The 21,203-nt window shown below is 41.3% G+C and overlaps 2 protein-coding genes across 2 annotated transcripts; both read right to left on the bottom strand.

Moving 5' to 3' along the window:
* Positions 1–13,237: 13,237 nt before the first annotated feature.
* Positions 13,238–14,401, bottom strand: LOC146504675 (uncharacterized). The gene has a single exon (XM_085184410.1). It carries the CDS (start codon positions 14,120–14,122, stop codon positions 13,238–13,240), a length of 885 nt encoding a protein of 294 aa, XP_085040536.1. The 5' UTR covers positions 14,123–14,401.
* Positions 14,402–20,039: 5,638 nt separating this feature from the next.
* LOC146504674 (uncharacterized) lies at positions 20,040–21,203 on the bottom strand. The gene has a single exon (XM_085184409.1). It carries the CDS (start codon positions 20,922–20,924, stop codon positions 20,040–20,042), a length of 885 nt encoding a protein of 294 aa, XP_085040535.1. The 5' UTR covers positions 20,925–21,203.

Here is a 21,203-nt window from a genome sequence, read left to right as displayed (position 1 = left end):
GGAACTCGCCCGAAACAAAGTATAGGTTTTCATTATGTGAATAACTTGAAAATCTTAGCTCAAACAGCTTCAAAACCTGTTTGCCCAGCACGGGGATCTTGAACTGTATAAGATAACGCCTTAAATATGTGTGTCTGCTTCTTCTATCAAGACTTACAGCTATTTATATGAAGTTGTACAAAAACGCTTTATTTCGTCAAGACAGTGCGTTTCCTACGATTACATGCATTTGAATGGGGAACTCGTCCGAAACAAAGTATAGGTTTTCATTATGTGAATAACTTGAAAATCTTAGCTCAAACAGCTTCAAAACCTGTTTGCCCAGCACGGGGATCTTGGACTGTATAAGATAACGCCTTAAATATGTGTGTCTGAGTCGTCTATCAAAACTTACAGCTATTTATATGAAGTTGTACAAAAACGCTTTATTTCGTCAAGACAGTGCGTTTCCTACGATTACATGCATTTGAATGGGGAACTCGCCCGAAACAAAGTATAGGTTTTCATTATGTGAATAACTTGAAAATCTTAGCTCAAACAGCTTCAAAACCTGTTTGCCCAGCACGGGGATCTTGAACTGTATAAGATAACGCCTTAAATATGTGTGTCTGCTTCTTCTATCAAGACTTACAGCTATTTATATGAAGTTGTACAAAAACGCTTTATTTCGTCAAGACAGTGCGTTTCCTACGATTACATGCATTTGAATGGGGAACTCGCCCGAAACAAAGTATAGGTTTTCATTATGTGAATAACTTGAAAATCTTAGCTCAAACAGCTTCAAAACCTGTTTGCCCAGCACGGGGATCTTGAACTGTATAAGATAACGCCTTAAATATGTGTGTATGCTTCTTCTATCAAAACTTACAGCTATTTATATGAAGTTGTACAAAAACGCTTTATTTCGTCAAGACAGTGCGTTTCCTACGATTACATGCATTTGAATGGGGAACTCGCCCGAAACAAAGTATAGGTTTTCATTATGTGAATAACTTGAAAATCTTAGCTCAAACAGCTTCAAAACCTGTTTGCCCAGCACTGGGGATCTTGAACTGTATAAGATAACGCCTTAAATATGTGTGTATGCTTCTTCTATCAAGACTTACAGCTATTTATATGAAGTTGTACAAAAACGCTTTATTTCGTCAAGACAGTGCGTTTCCTACGATTACATGCATTTGAATGGGGAACTCGCCCGAAACAAAGTATAGGTTTTCATTATGTGAATAACTTGAAAATCTTAGCTCAAACAGCTTCAAAACCTGTTTGCCCAGCACGGGGATCTTGAACTGTATAAGATAACGCCTTAAATATGTGTGTATGCTTCTTCTATCAAGACTTACAGCTATTTATATGAAGTTGTACAAAAACGCTTTATTTCGTCAAGACAGTGCGTTTCCTACGATTACATGCATTTGAATGGGGAACTCGCCCGAAACAAAGTATAGGTTTTCATTATGTGAATAACTTGAAAATCTTAGCTCAAACAGCTTCAAAACCTGTTTGCCCAGCACGGGGATCTTGAACTGTATAAGATAACGCCTTAAATATGTGTGTATGCTTCTTCTATCAAGACTTACAGCTATTTATATGAAGTTGTACAAAAACGCTTTATTTCGTCAAGACAGTGCGTTTCCTACGATTACATGCATTTGAATGGGGAACTCGTCCGAAACAAAGTATAGGTTTTCATTATGTGAATAACTTGAAAATCTTAGCTCAAACAGCTTCAAAACCTGTTTGCCCAGCACGGGGATCTTGAACTGTATAAGATAACGCCTTAAATATGTGTGTATGCTTCTTCTATCAAGACTTACAGCTATTTATATGAAGTTGTACAAAAACGCTTTATTTCGTCAAGACAGTGCGTTTCCTACGATTACATGCATTTGAATGGGGAACTCGCCCGAAACAAAGTATAGGTTTTCATTATGTGAATAACTTGAAAATCTTAGCTCAAACAGCTTCAAAACCTGTTTGCCCAGCACGGGGATCTTGAACTGTATAAGATAACGCCTTAAATATGTGTGTCTGAGTCGTCTATCAAGACTTACAGCTATTTATATGAAGTTGTACAAAAACGCTTTATTTCGTCAAGACAGTGCGTTTCCTACGATTACATGCATTTGAATGGGGAACTCGCCCGAAACAAAGTATAGGTTTTCATTATGTGAATAACTTGAAAATCTTAGCTCAAACAGCTTCAAAACCTGTTTGCCCAGCACGGGGATCTTGAACTGTATAAGATAACGCCTTAAATATGTGTGTATGCTTCTTCTATCAAGACTTACAGCTATTTATATGAAGTTGTACAAAAACGCTTTATTTCGTCAAGACAGTGCGTTTCCTACGATTACATGCATTTGAATGGGGAACTCGTCCGAAACAAAGTATAGGTTTTCATTATGTGAATAACTTGAAAATCTTAGCTCAAACAGCTTCAAAACCTGTTTGCCCAGCACGGGGATCTTGAACTGTATAAGATAACGCCTTAAATATGTGTGTATGCTTCTTCTATCAAGACTTACAGCTATTTATATGAAGTTGTACAAAAACGCTTTATTTCGTCAAGACAGTGCGTTTCCTACGATTACATGCATTTGAATGGGGAACTCGTCCGAAACAAAGTATAGGTTTTCATTATGTGAATAACTTGAAAATCTTAGCTCAAACAGCTTCAAAACCTGTTTGCCCAGCACGGGGATCTTGAACTGTATAAGATAACGCCTTAAATATGTGTGTCTGAGTCGTCTATCAAGACTTACAGCTATTTATATGAAGTTGTAGAAAAACGCTTTATTTCGTCAAGACAGTGCGTTTCCTACGATTACATGCATTTGAATGGGGAACTCGTCCGAAACAAAGTATAGGTTTTCATTATGTGAATAACTTGAAAATCTTAGCTCAAACAGCTTCAAAACCTGTTTGCCCAGCACGGGGATCTTGAACTGTATAAGATAACGCCTTAAATATGTGTGTATGCTTCTTCTATCAAGACTTACAGCTATTTATATGAAGTTGTACAAAAACGCTTTATTTCGTCAAGACAGTGCGTTTCCTACGATTACATGCATTTGAATGGGGAACTCGTCCGAAACAAAGTATAGGTTTTCATTATGTGAATAACTTGAAAATCTTAGCTCAAACAGCTCCAAAACCTGTTTGCCCAGCACGGGGATCTTGAACTGTATAAGATAATACCTTAAATATGTGTGTCTGAGTCGTCTATCAAAACTTACAGCTATTTATATGAAGTTGTACAAAAACGCTTTATTTCGTCAAGACAGTGCGTTTCCTACGATTACATGCATTTGAATGGGGAACTCGCCCGAAACAAAGTATAGGTTTTCATTATGTGAATAACTTGAAAATCTTAGCTCAAACAGCTTCCAAACCTGTTTGCCCAGCACGGGGATCTTGAACTGTATAAGATAACGCCTTAAATATGTGTGTATGCTTCTTCTATCAAGACTTACAGCTATTTATATGAAGTTGTACAAAAACGCTTTATTTCGTCAAGACAGTGCGTTTCCTACGATTACATGCATTTGAATGGGGAACTCGCCCGAAACAAAGTATAGGTTTTCATTATGTGAATAACTTGAAAATCTTAGCTCAAACAGCTTCAAAACCTGTTTGCCCAGCACGGGGATCTTGAACTGTATAAGATAACGCCTTAAATATGTGTGTCTGAGTCGTCTATCAAAACTTACAGCTATTTATATGAAGTTGTACAAAAACGCTTTATTTCGTCAAGACAGTGCGTTTCCTACGATTACATGCATTTGAATGGGGAACTCGCCCGAAACAAAGTATAGGTTTTCATTATGTGAATAACTTGAAAATCTTAGCTCAAACAGCTTCAAAACCTGTTTGCCCAGCACGGGGATCTTGAACTGTATAAGATAACGCCTTAAATATGTGTGTATGCTTCTTCTATCAAGACTTACAGCTATTTATATGAAGTTGTACAAAAACGCTTTATTTCGTCAAGACAGTGCGTTTCCTACGATTACATGCATTTGAATGGGGAACTCGCCCGAAACAAAGTATAGGTTTTCATTATGTGAATAACTTGAAAATCTTAGCTCAAACAGCTTCAAAACCTGTTTGCCCAGCACGGGGATCTTGAACTGTATAAGATAACGCCTTAAATATGTGTGTCTGAGTCGTCTATCAAGACTTACAGCTATTTATATGAAGTTGTACAAAAACGCTTTATTTCGTCAAGACAGTGCGTTTCCTACGATTACATGCATTTGAATGGGGAACTCGCCCGAAACAAAGTATAGGTTTTCATTATGTGAATAACTTGAAAATCTTAGCTCAAACAGCTTCAAAACCTGTTTGCCCAGCACGGGGATCTTGAACTGTATAAGATAACGCCTTAAATATGTGTGTATGCTTCTTCTATCAAGACTTACAGCTATTTTTATGAAGTTGTACAAAAACGCTTTATTTCGTCAAGACAGTGCGTTTCCTACGATTACATGCATTTGAATGGGGAACTCGCCCGAAACAAAGTATAGGTTTTCATTATGTGAATAACTTGAAAATCTTAGCTCAAACAGCTTCAAAACCTGTTTGCCCAGCACGGGGATCTTGAACTGTATAAGATAACGCCTTAAATATGTGTGTATGCTTCTTCTATCAAGACTTACAGCTATTTATATGAAGTTGTACAAAAACGCTTTATTTCGTCAAGACAGTGCGTTTCCTACGATTACATGCATTTGAATGGGGAACTCGTCCGAAACAAAGTATAGGTTTTCATTATGTGAATAACTTGAAAATCTTAGCTCAAACAGCTTCAAAACCTGTTTGCCCAGCACGGGGATCTTGAACTGTATAAGATAACGCCTTAAATATGTGTGTCTGAGTCGTCTATCAAGACTTACAGCTATTTTTATGAAGTTGTACAAAAACGCTTTATTTCGTCAAGACAGTGCGTTTCCTACGATTACATGCATTTGAATGGGGAACTCGTCCGAAACAAAGTATAGGTTTTCATTATGTGAATAACTTGAAAATCTTAGCTCAAACAGCTTCAAAACCTGTTTGCCCAGCACGGGGATCTTGAACTGTATAAGATAACGCCTTAAATATGTGTGTCTGAGTCGTCTATCAAGACTTACAGCTATTTATATGAAGTTGTACAAAAACGCTTTATTTCGTCAAGACAGTGCGTTTCCTACGATTACATGCATTTGAATGGGGAACTCGCCCGAAACAAAGTATAGGTTTTCATTATGTGAATAACTTGAAAATCTTAGCTCAAACAGCTTCAAAACCTGTTTGCCCAGCACGGGGATCTTGGAACTGTATAAGATAACGCCTTAAATATGTGTGTATGCTTCTTCTATCAAGACTTACAGCTATTTATATGAAGTTGTACAAAAACGCTTTATTTCGTCAAGACAGTGCGTTTCCTACGATTACATGCATTTGAATGGGGAACTCGTCCGAAACAAAGTATAGGTTTTCATTATGTGAATAACTTGAAAATCTTAGCTCAAACAGCTTCAAAACCTGTTTGCCCAGCACGGGGATCTTGAACTGTATAAGATAACGCCTTAAATATGTGTGTCTGAGTCGTCTATCAAGACTTACAGCTATTTATATGAAGTTGTACAAAAACGCTTTATTTCGTCAAGACAGTGCGTTTCCTACGATTACATGCATTTGAATGGGGAACTCGTCCGAAACAAAGTATAGGTTTTCATTATGTGAATAACTTGAAAATCTTAGCTCAAACAGCTTCAAAACCTGTTTGCCCAGCACGGGGATCTTGAACTGTATAAGATAACGCCTTAAATATGTGTGTCTGAGTCGTCTATCAAGACTTACAGCTATTTATATGAAGTTGTAGAAAAACGCTTTATTTCGTCAAGACAGTGCGTTTCCTACGATTACATGCATTTGAATGGGGAACTCGTCCGAAACAAAGTATAGGTTTTCATTATGTGAATAACTTGAAAATCTTAGCTCAAACAGCTTCAAAACCTGTTTGCCCAGCACGGGGATCTTGAACTGTATAAGATAACGCCTTAAATATGTGTGTATGCTTCTTCTATCAAGACTTACAGCTATTTATATGAAGTTGTACAAAAACGCTTTATTTCGTCAAGACAGTGCGTTTCCTACGATTACATGCATTTGAATGGGGAACTCGCCCGAAACAAAGTATAGGTTTTCATTATGTGAATAACTTGAAAATCTTAGCTCAAACAGCTTCAAAACCTGTTTGCCCAGCACGGGGATCTTGAACTGTATAAGATAACGCCTTAAATATGTGTGTCTGAGTCGTCTATCAAAACTTACAGCTATTTATATGAAGTTGTACAAAAACGCTTTATTTCGTCAAGACAGTGCGTTTCCTACGATTACATGCATTTGAATGGGGAACTCGCCCGAAACAAAGTATAAGTTTTCATTATGTGAATAACTTGAAAATCTTAGCTCAAACAGCTTCAAAACCTGTTTGCCCAGCACGGGGATCTTGAACTGTATAAGATAACGCCTTAAATATGTGTGTATGCTTCTTCTATCAAGACTTACAGCTATTTATATGAAGTTGTACAAAAACGCTTTATTTCGTCAAGACAGTGCGTTTCCTACGATTACATGCATTTGAATGGGGAACTCGTCCGAAACAAAGTATAGGTTTTCATTATGTGAATAACTTGAAAATCTTAGCTCAAACAGCTTCAAAACCTGTTTGCCCAGCACGGGGATCTTGAACTGTATAAGATAACGCCTTAAATATGTGTGTATGCTTCTTCTATCAAGACTTACAGCTATTTATATGAAGTTGTACAAAAACGCTTTATTTCGTCAAGACAGTGCGTTTCCTACGATTACATGCATTTGAATGGGGAACTCGCCCGAAACAAAGTATAGGTTTTCATTATGTGAATAACTTGAAAATCTTAGCTCAAACAGCTTCAAAACCTGTTTGCCCAGCACGGGGATCTTGAACTGTATAAGATAACGCCTTAAATATGTGTGTATGCTTCTTCTATCAAGACTTACAGCTATTTATATGAAGTTGTACAAAAACGCTTTATTTCGTCAAGACAGTGCGTTTCCTACGATTACATGCATTTGAATGGGGAACTCGCCCGAAACAAAGTATAGGTTTTCATTATGTGAATAACTTGAAAATCTTAGCTCAAACAGCTTCAAAACCTGTTTGCCCAGCACGGGGATCTTGAACTGTATAAGATAACGCCTTAAATATGTGTGTATGCTTCTTCTATCAAGACTTACAGCTATTTATATGAAGTTGTACAAAAACGCTTTATTTCGTCAAGACAGTGCGTTTCCTACGATTACATGCATTTGAATGGGGAACTCGTCCGAAACAAAGTATAGGTTTTCATTATGTGAATAACTTGAAAATCTTAGCTCAAACAGCTTCAAAACCTGTTTGCCCAGCACGGGGATCTTGAACTGTATAAGATAACGCCTTAAATATGTGTGTCTGAGTCGTCTATCAAAACTTACAGCTATTTATATGAAGTTGTACAAAAACGCTTTATTTCGTCAAGACAGTGCGTTTCCTACGATTACATGCATTTGAATGGGGAACTCGCCCGAAACAAAGTATAAGGTTTTCATTATGTGAATAACTTGAAAATCTTAGCTCAAACAGCTTCAAAACCTGTTTGCCCAGCACGGGGATCTTGAACTGTATAAGATAACGCCGTAAATATGTGTGTATGCTTCTTCTATCAAGACTTACAGCTATTTATATGAAGTTGTACAAAAACGCTTTATTTCGTCAAGACAGTGCGTTTCCTACGATTACATGCATTTGAATGGGGAACTCGTCCGAAACAAAGTATAGGTTTTCATTATGTGAATAACTTGAAAATCTTAGCTCAAACAGCTTCAAAACCTGTTTGCCCAGCACGGGGATCTTGAACTGTATAAGATAACGCCTTAAATATGTGTGTATGCTTCTTCTATCAAGACTTACAGCTATTTATATGAAGTTGTACGAAAACGCTTTATTTCGTCAAGACAGTGCGTTTCCTACGATTACATGCATTTGAATGGGGAACTCGCCCGAAACAAAGTATAGGTTTTCATTATGTGAATAACTTGAAAATCTTAGCTCAAACAGCTTCAAAACCTGTTTGCCCAGCACGGGGATCTTGAACTGTATAGGATAACGCCTTAAATATGTGTGTATGCTTCTTCTATCAAGACTTACAGCTATTTATATGAAGTTGTACAAAAACGCTTTATTTCGTCAAGACAGTGCGTTTCCTACGATTACATGCATTTGAATGGGGAACTCGTCCGAAACAAAGTATAGGTTTTCATTATGTGAATAACTTGAAAATCTTAGCTCAAACAGCTTCAAAACCTGTTTGCCCAGCACGGGGATCTTGAACTGTATAAGATAACGCCTTAAATATGTGTGTATGCTTCTTCTATCAAAACTTACAGCTATTTATATGAAGTTGTACAAAAACGCTTTATTTCGTCAAGACAGTGCGTTTCCTACGATTACATGCATTTGAATGGGGGAATTCGCCCGAAACAAAGTATAGGTTTTCATTATGTGAATAACTTGAAAATCTTAGCTCAAACAGCTTCAAAACCTGTTTGCCCAGCACGGGATGGATATTGAACTTGTATTAGAGAAAGCCTAAATATGTGTGTATGCTTCTTCTATCAAGACTTACAGCTATTTATATGAAGTTGTACAAAAACGCTTTATTTCGTCAAGACAGTGCGTTTCCTACGATTACATGCATTTGAATGGGGAACTTCGCCCGAAACAAAGTATAGGTTTTCATTATGTGAATAAGTTGAAAATCTTAGCTCAAACAGCTTCAAAACCTGTTTGTCCTGCACGGGGATGGATATTGAATTCTATAAGATAACGCCGTAAATATGTGTGTCTGAGTCTTCTATCGAAACTTACAGCTATTTATATGAAGTTGTACAAAAACGCTTTATTTCGTCAAGACAGTGCGTTTCCTACGATTACATGCATTTGAATGGGGGAATTCGCCCGAAACAAAGTATAGGTTTTCATTATGTGAATAACTTGAAAATCTTAGCTCAAACAGCTTCAAAACCTGTTTGCCCAGCACGGGGATGGATATTGAATTGTATATGTAATATCCTAGGACTAAGGAACCACGGAGACCATGTTTAACTCACAGTTACTTCTTTATTAAGAGAACCGGGGCATGCGCCCCACAGACTGAAAACTCTCCAACAACTGTTGCCCCCTGGTGGACAAATCCCTGCCACAACATAACATTCCTCCCCCCTTAAACTGAAACTACTCTGTAGTTTTAATCACTACAGAAAATACCCATAAACAAAAACTTCACCTTTATAAAATTGCAACAACCCCGTCCCCAGCCTTTATTGAAATTTCACTCTGTAATAATGAACCTTTAGTCCAACAGTCTTAGGTTAACCTATAACAGTTCACCGTAATCTCCTTCTTATTATTGTAATCACGGCACAAAGTCTCTCAGGTGCTCTGGCGGTCTCTTGGTTCTTTGCGACCGCCTTAACCCAGTGGCAGGTGATTCCTGTGAATCACTACTCTCCATATGTGGCTTCACCACTGGTGTAACTTGCACCTCCATGTGTCTCTCATCCTCGTCTCCTGTCTCAGCGCCGATGTTTGGGGCTGCCTTTGGAGGCTCACCTGGGTGGCCTTCAGGCATTCCTGCTGCCAGACACGGCTCCAGGCGGGCAAACAGCTGATCTACGTGATGCCTCACCACTGTCCCATTGCCCAGCATCACCAAGTAGGAAACAGGCCCCGTCATCTCTTGTATAAGTCCTGGTATCCATTTGGGTCCTCTGCCATAGTTTCTGGTATATACTGTGTCTCCAATAACAAACATGCGCTCCTTGGCATGTCTATCATGATACAGTCTTTGGGTGTCTTGTTTTGCTGTCACTTTCTGTTTCAAATCAGGGTGTATGAGATCAAGAGTACACCTCAACTTCCGGCCCATCATCAACTCAGCGGGAGACTTCCCTGTTGTGTGATTCTGTAACTAAACAGAGAGTACTGGAGACACACTGGTTTAACTTGGTTGCCAGTGTGTCTCCAGTACTCTTTTTCATGAGTTCTTTGAACGTTTGCACTGCTCTTTCTGCCATACAGGTACTTATGAAAATACTGTACACCAAATATTACAGCCAATCCTTCTTTATCCAGCTGTGAGTAGTTCTTTTCTGCTGCATTCAGGGTACGTGATGCAAACCCAATGGGTTTTTCCTGACCATCTGGCATGCGGTGAGCTGGTACTGCTCCCACTCCATAGGCGGACGCATCGCAAGAAAGAATTAAATCTTTTTGCTCATCATAGTGTACCAATACACTGCTTGACTGCAACAGTTCCTTTGATTTGCAGAAAACCTTCTCCTGTGCTGGTCCCCAACACCATGGTTCCCCCTTTCTCAGAAGCTTGTGCAGTGGGGCCAACAGTGTGGACAAGTTTGGCAAGAAATTATTATAGAAGTTCAACAACCCCAAATAAGCTTTGAGCTCTGTCACTGATTTTGTGGGTGGCGCCTCCTGCACTGCTTTCACTTTTGCTGGCACTGGATGTAAACCGGTCTTATCCACCCGATGTCCTAAAAATGTCACTTCCTTCTCCATGAATTGACATTTGCTCCTTTTTAAGCGCAGGCCCGGCTCCTCCAAGCACTGCAGCACTCCATCCAGTGTTTGAAGATGTTCTTTGTCATTCTTTCCTGTCAGGATGATGTCATCCAGATACACTGCAACATTGGTCAGACCTTGCAACACACTCTCCATGGTGCGCTGAAAAATGGCAGGACTTGAACTCACACCAAATGGCAACCTGGTGTATGTAAACAAACCCCTGTGTGTGTTCACTGTGACATACTTTCTAGATTCCTCATCCAGTACAACCTGTTGATATGCGTGACTCATACAGTGGGGCAAAAAAGTATTTAGTCAGCCACCGATTGTGCAAGTTCCCCCACTTAAAATGATGACAGAGGTCAGTAATTTGCACCAGAGGTACACTTCAACTGTGAGAGACAGAATGTGAAAAAAAAATCCATGAATTCACATGGTAGGATTTGTAAAGAATTTATTCGTAAATCAGGGTGGAAAATAAGTATTTGGTCACCTCAAACAAGGAAAATCCCTGGCTCTCACAGACCTGTAACGTCTTCTGTAAGAAGCTTTTCTGTCCCCCACTCGTTACCTGTATGAATGGCACCTGTTTGACCTCATCATCTGTATAAAAGACACCTGTCCACAGCCTCAACCAGTCAGACTCCAAACTCCGCCATGGCCAAGACCAAAGAGCTTTCGAAGGACACCAGGAAAAGAATTGTAGACCTGCACCAGACTGGGAAGAGTGAATCTACAATAGGCAAGCAGCTTGGTGTGAAAAAATCAACTGTGGGAGCAATCATCAGAAAATGGAAGACATACAAGACCACTGATAATCTCCCTCGATCTGGGACTCCACGCAAGATCTCATCCCGTGGGGTCAAAATGATCATGAGAACGGTGAGCAAAGATCCCAGAACCACACGGGGGGACCTGGTGAATGACCTGCAGAGAGCTGGGACCAAAGTAACAAAGGTCACCATCAGTAACACACTACAACGGCAGGGAATCAAATCCCGCAGTGCCAGACGTGTTCCGCTGCTGAAGCCAGTGCATGTCCAGGCCCGTCTGAAGTTTGCCAGAGAGCACATGGATGATACAGCAGAGGATTGGGAGAATGTCATGTGGTCAGATGAAACCAAAGTAGAACTTTTTGGTATAAACTCAACTCGTCGTGTTTGGAGGAAGAAGAATACTGAGTTGCATCCCAAGAACACCATACCTACTGTGAAGCATGGGGGTGGAAACATCATGTTATGGGGCTGTTTTTCTGCCAAGGGGACAGGACGACTGATCCGTGTTAAGGACAGAATGAATGGGGCCAAGTATCATGAGATTTTGAGCCAAAACCTCCTTCCATCAGTGAGAACTTTGAAGATGAAACGAGGCTGGGTCTTCCAAAACACACCGCCCAGGCAACAAAGGAGTGGCTCCGTAAGAAGCATTTGAAAGTCCTGGAGTGGCCTAGCCAGTCTCCAGACCTCAACCCCATAGAAAATCTGTGGCGGGAGTTGAAAGTCCGTGTTGCTCGGCGACAGCCCCAAAACATCACTGCTCTTGAGAAGATCTGCATGGAGGAATGGGCCAAAATACCAGCTACTGTGTGTGCAAACCTGGTAAAGACCTATAGTAAACGTTTGACCTCTGTTATTGCCAACAAAGGTTATGTTACAAAGTATTGAGTTGTATTTTTGTTATTGACCAAATACTTATTTTCCACCCTGATTTACGAATAAATTCTTTACAAATCCTACCATGTGAATTCATGGATTTTTTTTTTCACATTCTGTCTCTCACAGTTGAAGTGTACCTCTGGTGCAAATTACTGACCTCTGTCATCATTTTAAGTGGGGGAACTTGCACAATCGGTGGCTGACTAAATACTTTTTTGCCCCACTGTATCTAACTTGGTGTATTTTTCTCCTCCCGCCAGCCCCGCTATCATGTCCTCCATTCGTGGAATGGGGTATTGTTCTACAAGCGACACCTTGTTAACAGTCAGTTTGTAGTCACCACAAATTCTGGCGCTGGAGTCTGGCTTTAGTACGGGTACGATGGGTGCGGCCCACTCTGAGAATTTCACTGGTTGGATGATCTTCTCCTCCAACAGTCTCTCCAGTTCCTGCTCCACTTTCTTTTTCATAGCAAACGGAACTGATCGGGGCTTATAGAAGCACGGTTTGGCATCACTAGCGACATGTATCTTTGCTGCAAACCCCTTCAGTGTTCCCAACTCGTCCTTAAACACTGTTTCATGTCTGGCCAGTATTCGCTGTAAGGCATCATCTCTGCCTTCTAGCTTATGTACAGGTTGCCAATCTAATTGGAGGGCCTTAATCCATCCCCGACCCATCAAACTAGTTCCAGCCCCTTCAACCACCACCACATCCAGTTTTTTTTTACTGTCTCTGAATTCCACCTGCACTTGGGCTGCTCCCCACACGGGTACCTTGTGGCCTCCATACATTCTCAGTTTGATTCCACACTTGCTTACTTTGGGCGCATTACTGCCTTCAAAAAGTTTTTTAAATGACTCCTTCGACATGATAGTGTAGCCACAGCCTGTGTCTACTTCAAATGTCACATTCTGTCCATTTACTTTTAGCTTGGGATGCTAATCTCCTCCTGCACATTATACATAGTCACACTTGCCTTTATGTGGTGAATTTCAGCTCCTTCTTCCTCACTCTCCACATTCTCCTCTTCCAAGAAATGGGCTTGTTTACCTTGTCTGCCACGCCCTACTTTTTGTTCCATTTTCATTCGGCAGACCCTTTTTATGTGTCCCACCTTTCCACAGTTGTGGCATTTTTCTGAAACAAACCTGCAGTCCTTGGCCACATGATTTAGCCCTCCACATCTGTAGCACTTCCTGATAACCTGTTGTGACGTCGAGCCGCTGTCCTCCATCTTGTTCACCGCTCCTAATCCTTTAGTGAATCGCGACTGTTCCGTCATGCTTTTCAAATCCACAATGTCTCTGTTAGCAGCCTCCATTGCTTGAGCAAACTTCAGCGCCTTTTCAAATGTTAGCGAATCCTCTGCTAACAATCTGCGCTGTATCCTGTCGTCGCTTATTCCACATACTAAACGATCCCGCAGCATCACCGTCAGGGAGTCTCCAAAGTTGCAGTCCTGTGCAAGCTTCCTCAGCTCTGCTACATAATCGCCCACACTTTCCTCCGGCCTTCTATTTCGTGTGTTAAACTTCCACCGCTGCACAATTTCACTCGGCTTAGGGTGAAAATGATTGTTCAACAATCCCACCAACTCAGCATAAGACCGATCCCCTGGCTTGACCGGACTGAGTAGGTTCCTAATCAGGGCATAGGTCTGTGCGCCCACGCAACTCAACAGTACCGCTCGCTTCTTCTCCTCCTCCTTAATATCATTCGCCACAAAGAAGTAATCCAAAATCTCACAATATTCCTCCCAGGATTGCAGCTCGCTGTCGAACGGTGCCACCGAGCCCAAAGTGGTAGCCATTATTCCACACTGAGGGTTACGCTCCGCTTCCAACAGATGCTAGCGCTGTACCACTTGCCAACCTCACTTCATAAGTCACTTATCACGGTGTAACTTCACAGCAACACCTGGCTTTTATCCTCGTCGCCATATGTAATATCCTAGGACTAAGGAACCACGGAGACCATGTTTAACTCACAGTTACTTCTTTATTAAGAGAACCGGGGCATGCGCCCCACAGACTGAAAACTCTCCAACAACTGTTGCCCCCTGGTGGACAAATCCCTGCCACAACATAACAGTATAAGAGAAAGCCACAAATATGTGTGTATGCTTCTTCTATCAAGACTTACAGCTATTTATATGAAGTTGTACAAAAACGCTTTATTTAGTCAAGACAGTGCGTTTCCTACGATTACATGCATTTGAATGGGGAACTCGTCCGAAACAAAGTATAGGTTTTCATTATGTGAATAACTTGAAAATCTTAGCTCAAACAGCTTCAAAACCTGTTTGCCCAGCACGGGGATCTTGAACTGTATAAGATAACGCCTTAAATATGTGTGTCTGAGTCGTCTATCAAAACTTACAGCTATTTATATGAAGTTGTACAAAAACGCTTTATTTCGTCAAGACAGTGCGTTTCCTACGATTACATGCATTTGAATGGGGAACTCGCTCGAAACAAAGTATAGGTTTTCATTATGTGAATAACTTGAAAATCTTAGCTCAAACAGCTTCAAAACCTGTTTGCCCAGCACGGGGATCTTGAACTGTATAAGATAACGCCTTAAATATGTGTGTATGCTTCTTCTATCAAGACTTACAGCTATTTATATGAAGTTGTACAAAAACGCTTTATTTCGTCAAGACAGTGCGTTTCCTACGATTACATGCATTTGAATGGGGAACTCGCTCGAAACAAAGTATAGGTTTTCATTATGTGAATAACTTGAAAATCTTAGCTCAAACAGCTTCAAAACCTGTTTGCCCAGCACGGGGATCTTGAACTGTATAAGATAACGCCTTAAATATGTGTGTATGCTTCTTCTATCAAGACTTACAGCTATTTATATGAAGTTGTACAAAAACGCTTTATTTCGTCAAGACAGTGCGTTTCCTACGATTACATGCATTTGAATGGGGAACTCGCTCGAAACAAAGTATAGGTTTTCATTATGTGAATAACTTGAAAATCTTAGCTCAAACAGCTTCAAAACCTGTTTGCCCAGCACGGGGATCTTGAACTGTATAAGATAACCCCTTAAATATGTGTGTCTGAGTCGTCTATCAAAACTTACAGCTATTTATATGAAGTTGTACAAAAACGCTTTATTTCGTCAAGACAGTGCGTTTTCTACGATTACATGCATTTGAATGGGGAACTCGCTCGAAACAAAGTATAGGTTTTCATTATGTGAATAACTTGAAAATCTTAGCTCAAACAGCTTCAAAACCTGTTTGCCCAGCACGGGGATCTTGAACTGTATAAGATAACGCCTTAAATATGTGTGTATGCTTCTTCTATCAAGACTTACAGCTATTTATATGAAGTTGTAGAAAAACGCTTTATTTCGTCAAGACAGTGCGTTTCCTACGATTACATGCATTTGAATGGGGAACTCGTCCGAAACAAAGTATAGGTTTTCATTATGTGAATAACTTGAAAATCTTAGCTCAAACAGCTTCAAAACCTGTTTGCCCAGCACGGGGATTTTGAACTGTATAAGATAATACCTTAAATATGTGTGTCTGAGTCGTCTATCAAAACTTACAGCTATTTATATGAAGTTGTACAAAAACGCTTTATTTCGTCAAGACAGTGCGTTTCCTACGATTACATGCATTTGAATGGGGAACTCGTCCGAAACAAAGTATAGGTTTTCATTATGTGAATAACTTGAAAATCTTAGCTCAAACAGCTTCAGAACCTGTTTGCCCAGCACGGGGATCTTGAACTGTATAAGATAATACCTTAAATATGTGTGTCTGAGTCGTCTATCAAAACTTACAGCTATTTATATGAAGTTGTACAAAAACGCTTTATTTCGTCAAGACAGTGCGTTTCCTACGATTACATGCATTTGAATGGGGAACTCGCCCGAAACAAAGTATAGGTTTTCATTATGTGAATAACTTGAAAATCTTAGCTCAAACAGCTTCAAAACCTGTTTGCCCAGCACGGGGATCTTGAACTGTATAAGATAACGCCTTAAATATGTGTGTCTGAGTCGTGTCGTCTATCAAAACTTACAGCTATTTATATGAAGTTGTACAAAAACGCTATATTTCGTCAAGACAGTGCGTTTCCTACGATTACATGCATTTGAATGGGGAACTCGCCCGAAACAAAGTATAGGTTTTCATTATGTGAATAACTTGAAAATCTTAGCTCAAACAGCTTCAAACCTGTTTGCCCAGCACGGGGATCTTGAACTGTATAAGATAACGCCTTAAATATGTGTGTATGCTTCTTCTATCAAGACTTACAGCTATTTATATGAAGTTGTACAAAAACGCTTTATTTCGTCAAGACAGTGCGTTTCCTACGATTACATGCATTTGAATGGGGAACTCGCCCGAAACAAAGTATAGGTTTTCATTATGTGAATAACTTGAAAATCTTAGCTCAAACAGCTTCAAAACCTGTTTGCCCAGTACGGGGATCTTGAACTGTATAAGATAACGCCTTAAATATGTGTGTATGCTTCTTCTATCAAGACTTACAGCTATTTATATGAAGTTGTACAAAAACGCTTTATTTCGTCAAGACAGTGCGTTTCCTACGATTACATGCATTTGAATGGGGAACTCGCCCGAAACAAAGTATAGGTTTTCATTATGTGAATAACTTGAAAATCTTAGCTCAAACAGCTTCAAAACCTGTTGCCCAGCACGGGGATCTTGAACTGTATAAGATAACGCCTTAAATATGTAAATGCAAATGCAAACCCAATGGGTTTTTCCTGACCATCTGGCATGCGGTGAGCTAGTACTGCTCCCACTCCATAGGGGGACGCATCGCAAGAAAGAATTAAATCTTTTTGCTCATCATAGTGTACCAATACACTGCTTGACTGCAACAGTTCCTTTGATTTGCAGAAAACCTTCTCCTGTGCTGGTCCCCAACACCATGGTTCCCCCTTTCTCAGAAGCTTGTGCAGTGGGGCCAACAGTGTGGACAAGTTTGGCAAGAAATTATTATAGAAGTTCAACAACCCCAAATAAGTTTTGAGCTCTGTCACTGATTTTGTGGGTGGCGCCTCCTGCACTGCTTTCACTTTTGCTGGCACTGGATGTAAACCGGTCTTATCCACCCGATGTCCTAAAAATGTCACTTCCTTCTCCATGAATTGACATTTGCTCCTTTTTAAGCACAGGCCCGGCTCCTCCAAGCGCTGCAGCACTCCATCCAGTGTTTGAAGATGTTCTTTGTCATTCTTTCCTGTCAGGATGATGTCATCCAGATACACTGCAACATTGGTCAGACCTTGCAACACACTCTCCATGGTGCGCTGAAAAATGGCAGGACTTGAACTCACACCAAATGGCAACCTGGTGTATGTAAACAAACCCCTGTGTGTGTTCACTGTGACATACTTTCTAGATTTCTCATCCAGTACAACCTGTTGATATGCGTGACTCATACAGTGGGGCAAAAAAGTATTTAGTCAGCCACCGATTGTGCAAGTTCCCCCACTTAAAATGATGACAGAGGTCAGTAATTTGCACCAGAGGTACACTTCAACTGTGAGAGACAGAATGTGAAAAAAAAATCCATGAATTCACATGGTAGGATTTGTAAAGAATTTATTCGTAAATCAGGGTGGAAAATAAGTATTTGGTCACCTCAAACAAGGAAAATCCCTGGCTCTCACAGACCTGTAACGTCTTCTGTAAGAAGCTTTTCTGTCCCCCACTCGTTACCTGTATGAATGGCACCTGTTTGACCTCATCATCTGTATAAAAGACACCTGTCCACAGCCTCAACCAGTCAGACTCCAAACTCCGCCATGGCCAAGACCAAAGAGCTTTCGAAGGACACCAGGAAAAGAATTGTAGACCTGCACCAGACTGGGAAGAGTGAATCTACAATAGGCAAGCAGCTTGGTGTGAAAAAATCAACTGTGGGAGCAATCATCAGAAAATGGAAGACATACAAGACCACTGATAATCTCCCTCGATCTGGGACTCCACGCAAGATCTCATCCCGTGGGGTCAAAATGATCATGAGAACGGTGAGCAAAGATCCCAGAACCACACGGGGGGACCTGGTGAATGACCTGCAGAGAGCTGGGACCAAAGTAACAAAGGTCACCATCAGTAACACACTACAACGGCAGGGAATCAAATCCCGCAGTGCCAGACGTGTTCCGCTGCTGAAGCCAGTGCATGTCCAGGCCCGTCTGAAGTTTGCCAGAGAGCACATGGATGATACAGCAGAGGATTGGGAGAATGTCATGTGGTCAGATGAAACCAAAGTAGAACTTTTTGGTATAAACTCAACTCGTCGTGTTTGGAGGCAGAAGAATACTGAGTTGCATCCCAAGAACACCATACCTACTGTGAAGCATGGGGGTGGAAACATCATGTTATGGGGCTGTTTTTCTGCCAAGGGGACAGGACGACTGATCCGTGTTAAGGACAGAATGAATGGGGCCAAGTATCGTGAGATTTTGAGCCAAAACCTCCTTCCATCAGTGAGAACTTTGAAGATGAAACGAGGCTGGGTCTTCCAAAACACACCGCCCAGGCAACAAAGGAGTGGCTCCGTAAGAAGCATTTGAAAGTCCTGGAGTGGCCTAGCCAGTCTCCAGACCTCAACCCCATAGAAAATCTGTGGCGGGAGTTGAAAGTCCGTGTTGCTCGGCGACAGCCCCAAAACATCACTGCTCTTGAGAAGATCTGCATGGAGGAATGGGCCAAAATACCAGCTACTGTGTGTGCAAACCTGGTAAAGACCTATAGTAAACGTTTGACCTCTGTTATTGCCAACAAAGGTTATGTTACAAAGTATTGAGTTGTATTTTTGTTATTGACCAAATACTTATTTTCCACCCTGATTTACGAATAAATTCTTTACAAATCCTACCATGTGAATTCATGGATTTTTTTTTCACATTCTGTCTCTCACAGTTGAAGTGTACCTCTGGTGCAAATTACTGACCTCTGTCATCATTTTAAGTGGGGGAACTTGCACAATCGGTGGCTGACTAAATACTTTTTTGCCCCACTGTATCTAACTTGGTGTATTTTTCTCCTCCCGCCAGCCCCGCTATCATGTCCTCCATTCGTGGAATGGGGTATTGTTCTACAAGCGACACCTTGTTAACAGTCAGTTTGTAGTCACCACAAATTCTGGCGCTGGAGTCTGGCTTTAGTACGGGTACGATGGGTGCGGCCCACTCTGAGAATTTCACTGGTTGGATGATCTTCTCCTCCAACAGTCTCTCCAGTTCCTGCTCCACTTTCTTTTTCATAGCAAACGGAACTGATCGGGGCTTATAGAAGCACGGTTTGGCATCACTAGCGACATGTATCTTTGCTGCAAACCCCTTCAGTGTTCCCAACTCGTCCTTAAACACTGTTTCATGTCTGGCCAGTATTCGCTGTAAGGCATCATCTCTGCCTTCTAGCTTATGTACAGGTTGCCAATCTAATTGGAGGGCCTTAATCCATCCCCGACCCATCAAACTAGTTCCAGCCCCTTCAACCACCACCACATCCAGTTTTTTTTTACTGTCTCTGAATTCCACCTGCACTTGGGCTGCTCCCCACACGGGTACCTTGTGGCCTCCATACATTCTCAGTTTGATTCCACACTTGCTTACTTTGGGCGCATTACTGCCTTCAAAAAGTTTTTTAAATGACTCCTTCGACATGATAGTGTAGCCACAGCCTGTGTCTACTTCAAATGTCACATTCTGTCCATTTACTTTTAGCTTGGGATGCTAATCTCCTCCTGCACATTATACATAGTCACACTTGCCTTTATGTGGTGCATTTCAGCTCCTTCTTCCTCACTCTCCACATTCTCCTCTTCCAAGAAATGGGCTTGTTTACCTTGTCTGCCACGCCCTACTTTTTGTTCCATTTTCATTCGGCAGACCCTTTTTATGTGTCCCACCTTTCCACAGTTGTGGCATTTTTCTGAAACAAACCTGCAGTCCTTGGCCACATGATTTAGCCCTCCACATCTGTAGCACTTCCTGATAACCTGTTGTGACGTCGAGCCGCTGTCCTCCATCTTGTTCACCGCTCCTAATCCTTTAGTGAATCGCGACTGTTCCGTCATGCTTTTCAAATCCACAATGTCTCTGTTAGCAGCCTCCATTGCTTGAGCAAACTTCAGCGCCTTTTCAAATGTTAGCGAATCCTCTGCTAACAATCTGCGCTGTATCCTGTCGTCGCTTATTCCACATACTAAACGATCCTGCAGCATCACCGTCAGGGAGTCTCCAAAGTTGCAGTCCTGTGCAAGCTTCCTCAGCTCTGCTACATAATCGCCCACACTTTCCTCCGGCCTTCTATTTCGTGTGTTAAACTTCCACCGCTGCACAATTTCACTCGGCTTAGGGTGAAAATGATTGTTCAACAATCCCACCAACTCAGCATAAGACCGATCCCCTGGCTTGACCGGACTGAGTAGGTTCCTAATCAGGGCATAGGTCTGTGCGCCCACGCAACTCAACAGTACCGCTCGCTTCTTCTCCTCCTCCTTAATATCATTCGCCACAAAGAAGTAATCCAAAATCTCACAATATTCCTCCCAGGATTGCAGCTCGCTGTCGAACGGTGCCACCGAGCCCAAAGTGGTAGCCATTATTCCACACTGAGGGTTACGCTCCGCTTCCAACAGATGCTAGCGCTGTACCACTTGCCAACCTCACTTCATAAGTCACTTATCACGGTGTAACTTCACAGCAACACCTGGCTTTTATCCTCGTCGCCATATGTAATATCCTAGGACTAAGGAACCACGGAGACCATGTTTAACTCACAGTTACTTCTTTATTAAGAGAACCGGGGCATGCGCCCCACAGACTGAAAACTCTCCAACAACTGTTGCCCCCTGGTGGACAAATCCCTGCCACAACATAAC

This window comes from Neolamprologus multifasciatus, chromosome 14, assembly GCF_963576455.1.
Source record: "Neolamprologus multifasciatus chromosome 14, fNeoMul1.2, whole genome shotgun sequence".
Taxonomy (NCBI): domain Eukaryota; kingdom Metazoa; phylum Chordata; class Actinopteri; order Cichliformes; family Cichlidae; genus Neolamprologus; species Neolamprologus multifasciatus.
This window is presented reverse-complemented; position numbering and strand designations above follow the sequence as displayed.

Coding starts and splice junctions, on each gene's coding strand:
- LOC146504674 (XM_085184409.1), bottom strand. CDS start 20,924: ATGGCTACCACTTTGGGCTCGGTGGCACCGTTCGACAGCGAGCTGCAA.
- LOC146504675 (XM_085184410.1), bottom strand. CDS start 14,122: ATGGCTACCACTTTGGGCTCGGTGGCACCGTTCGACAGCGAGCTGCAA.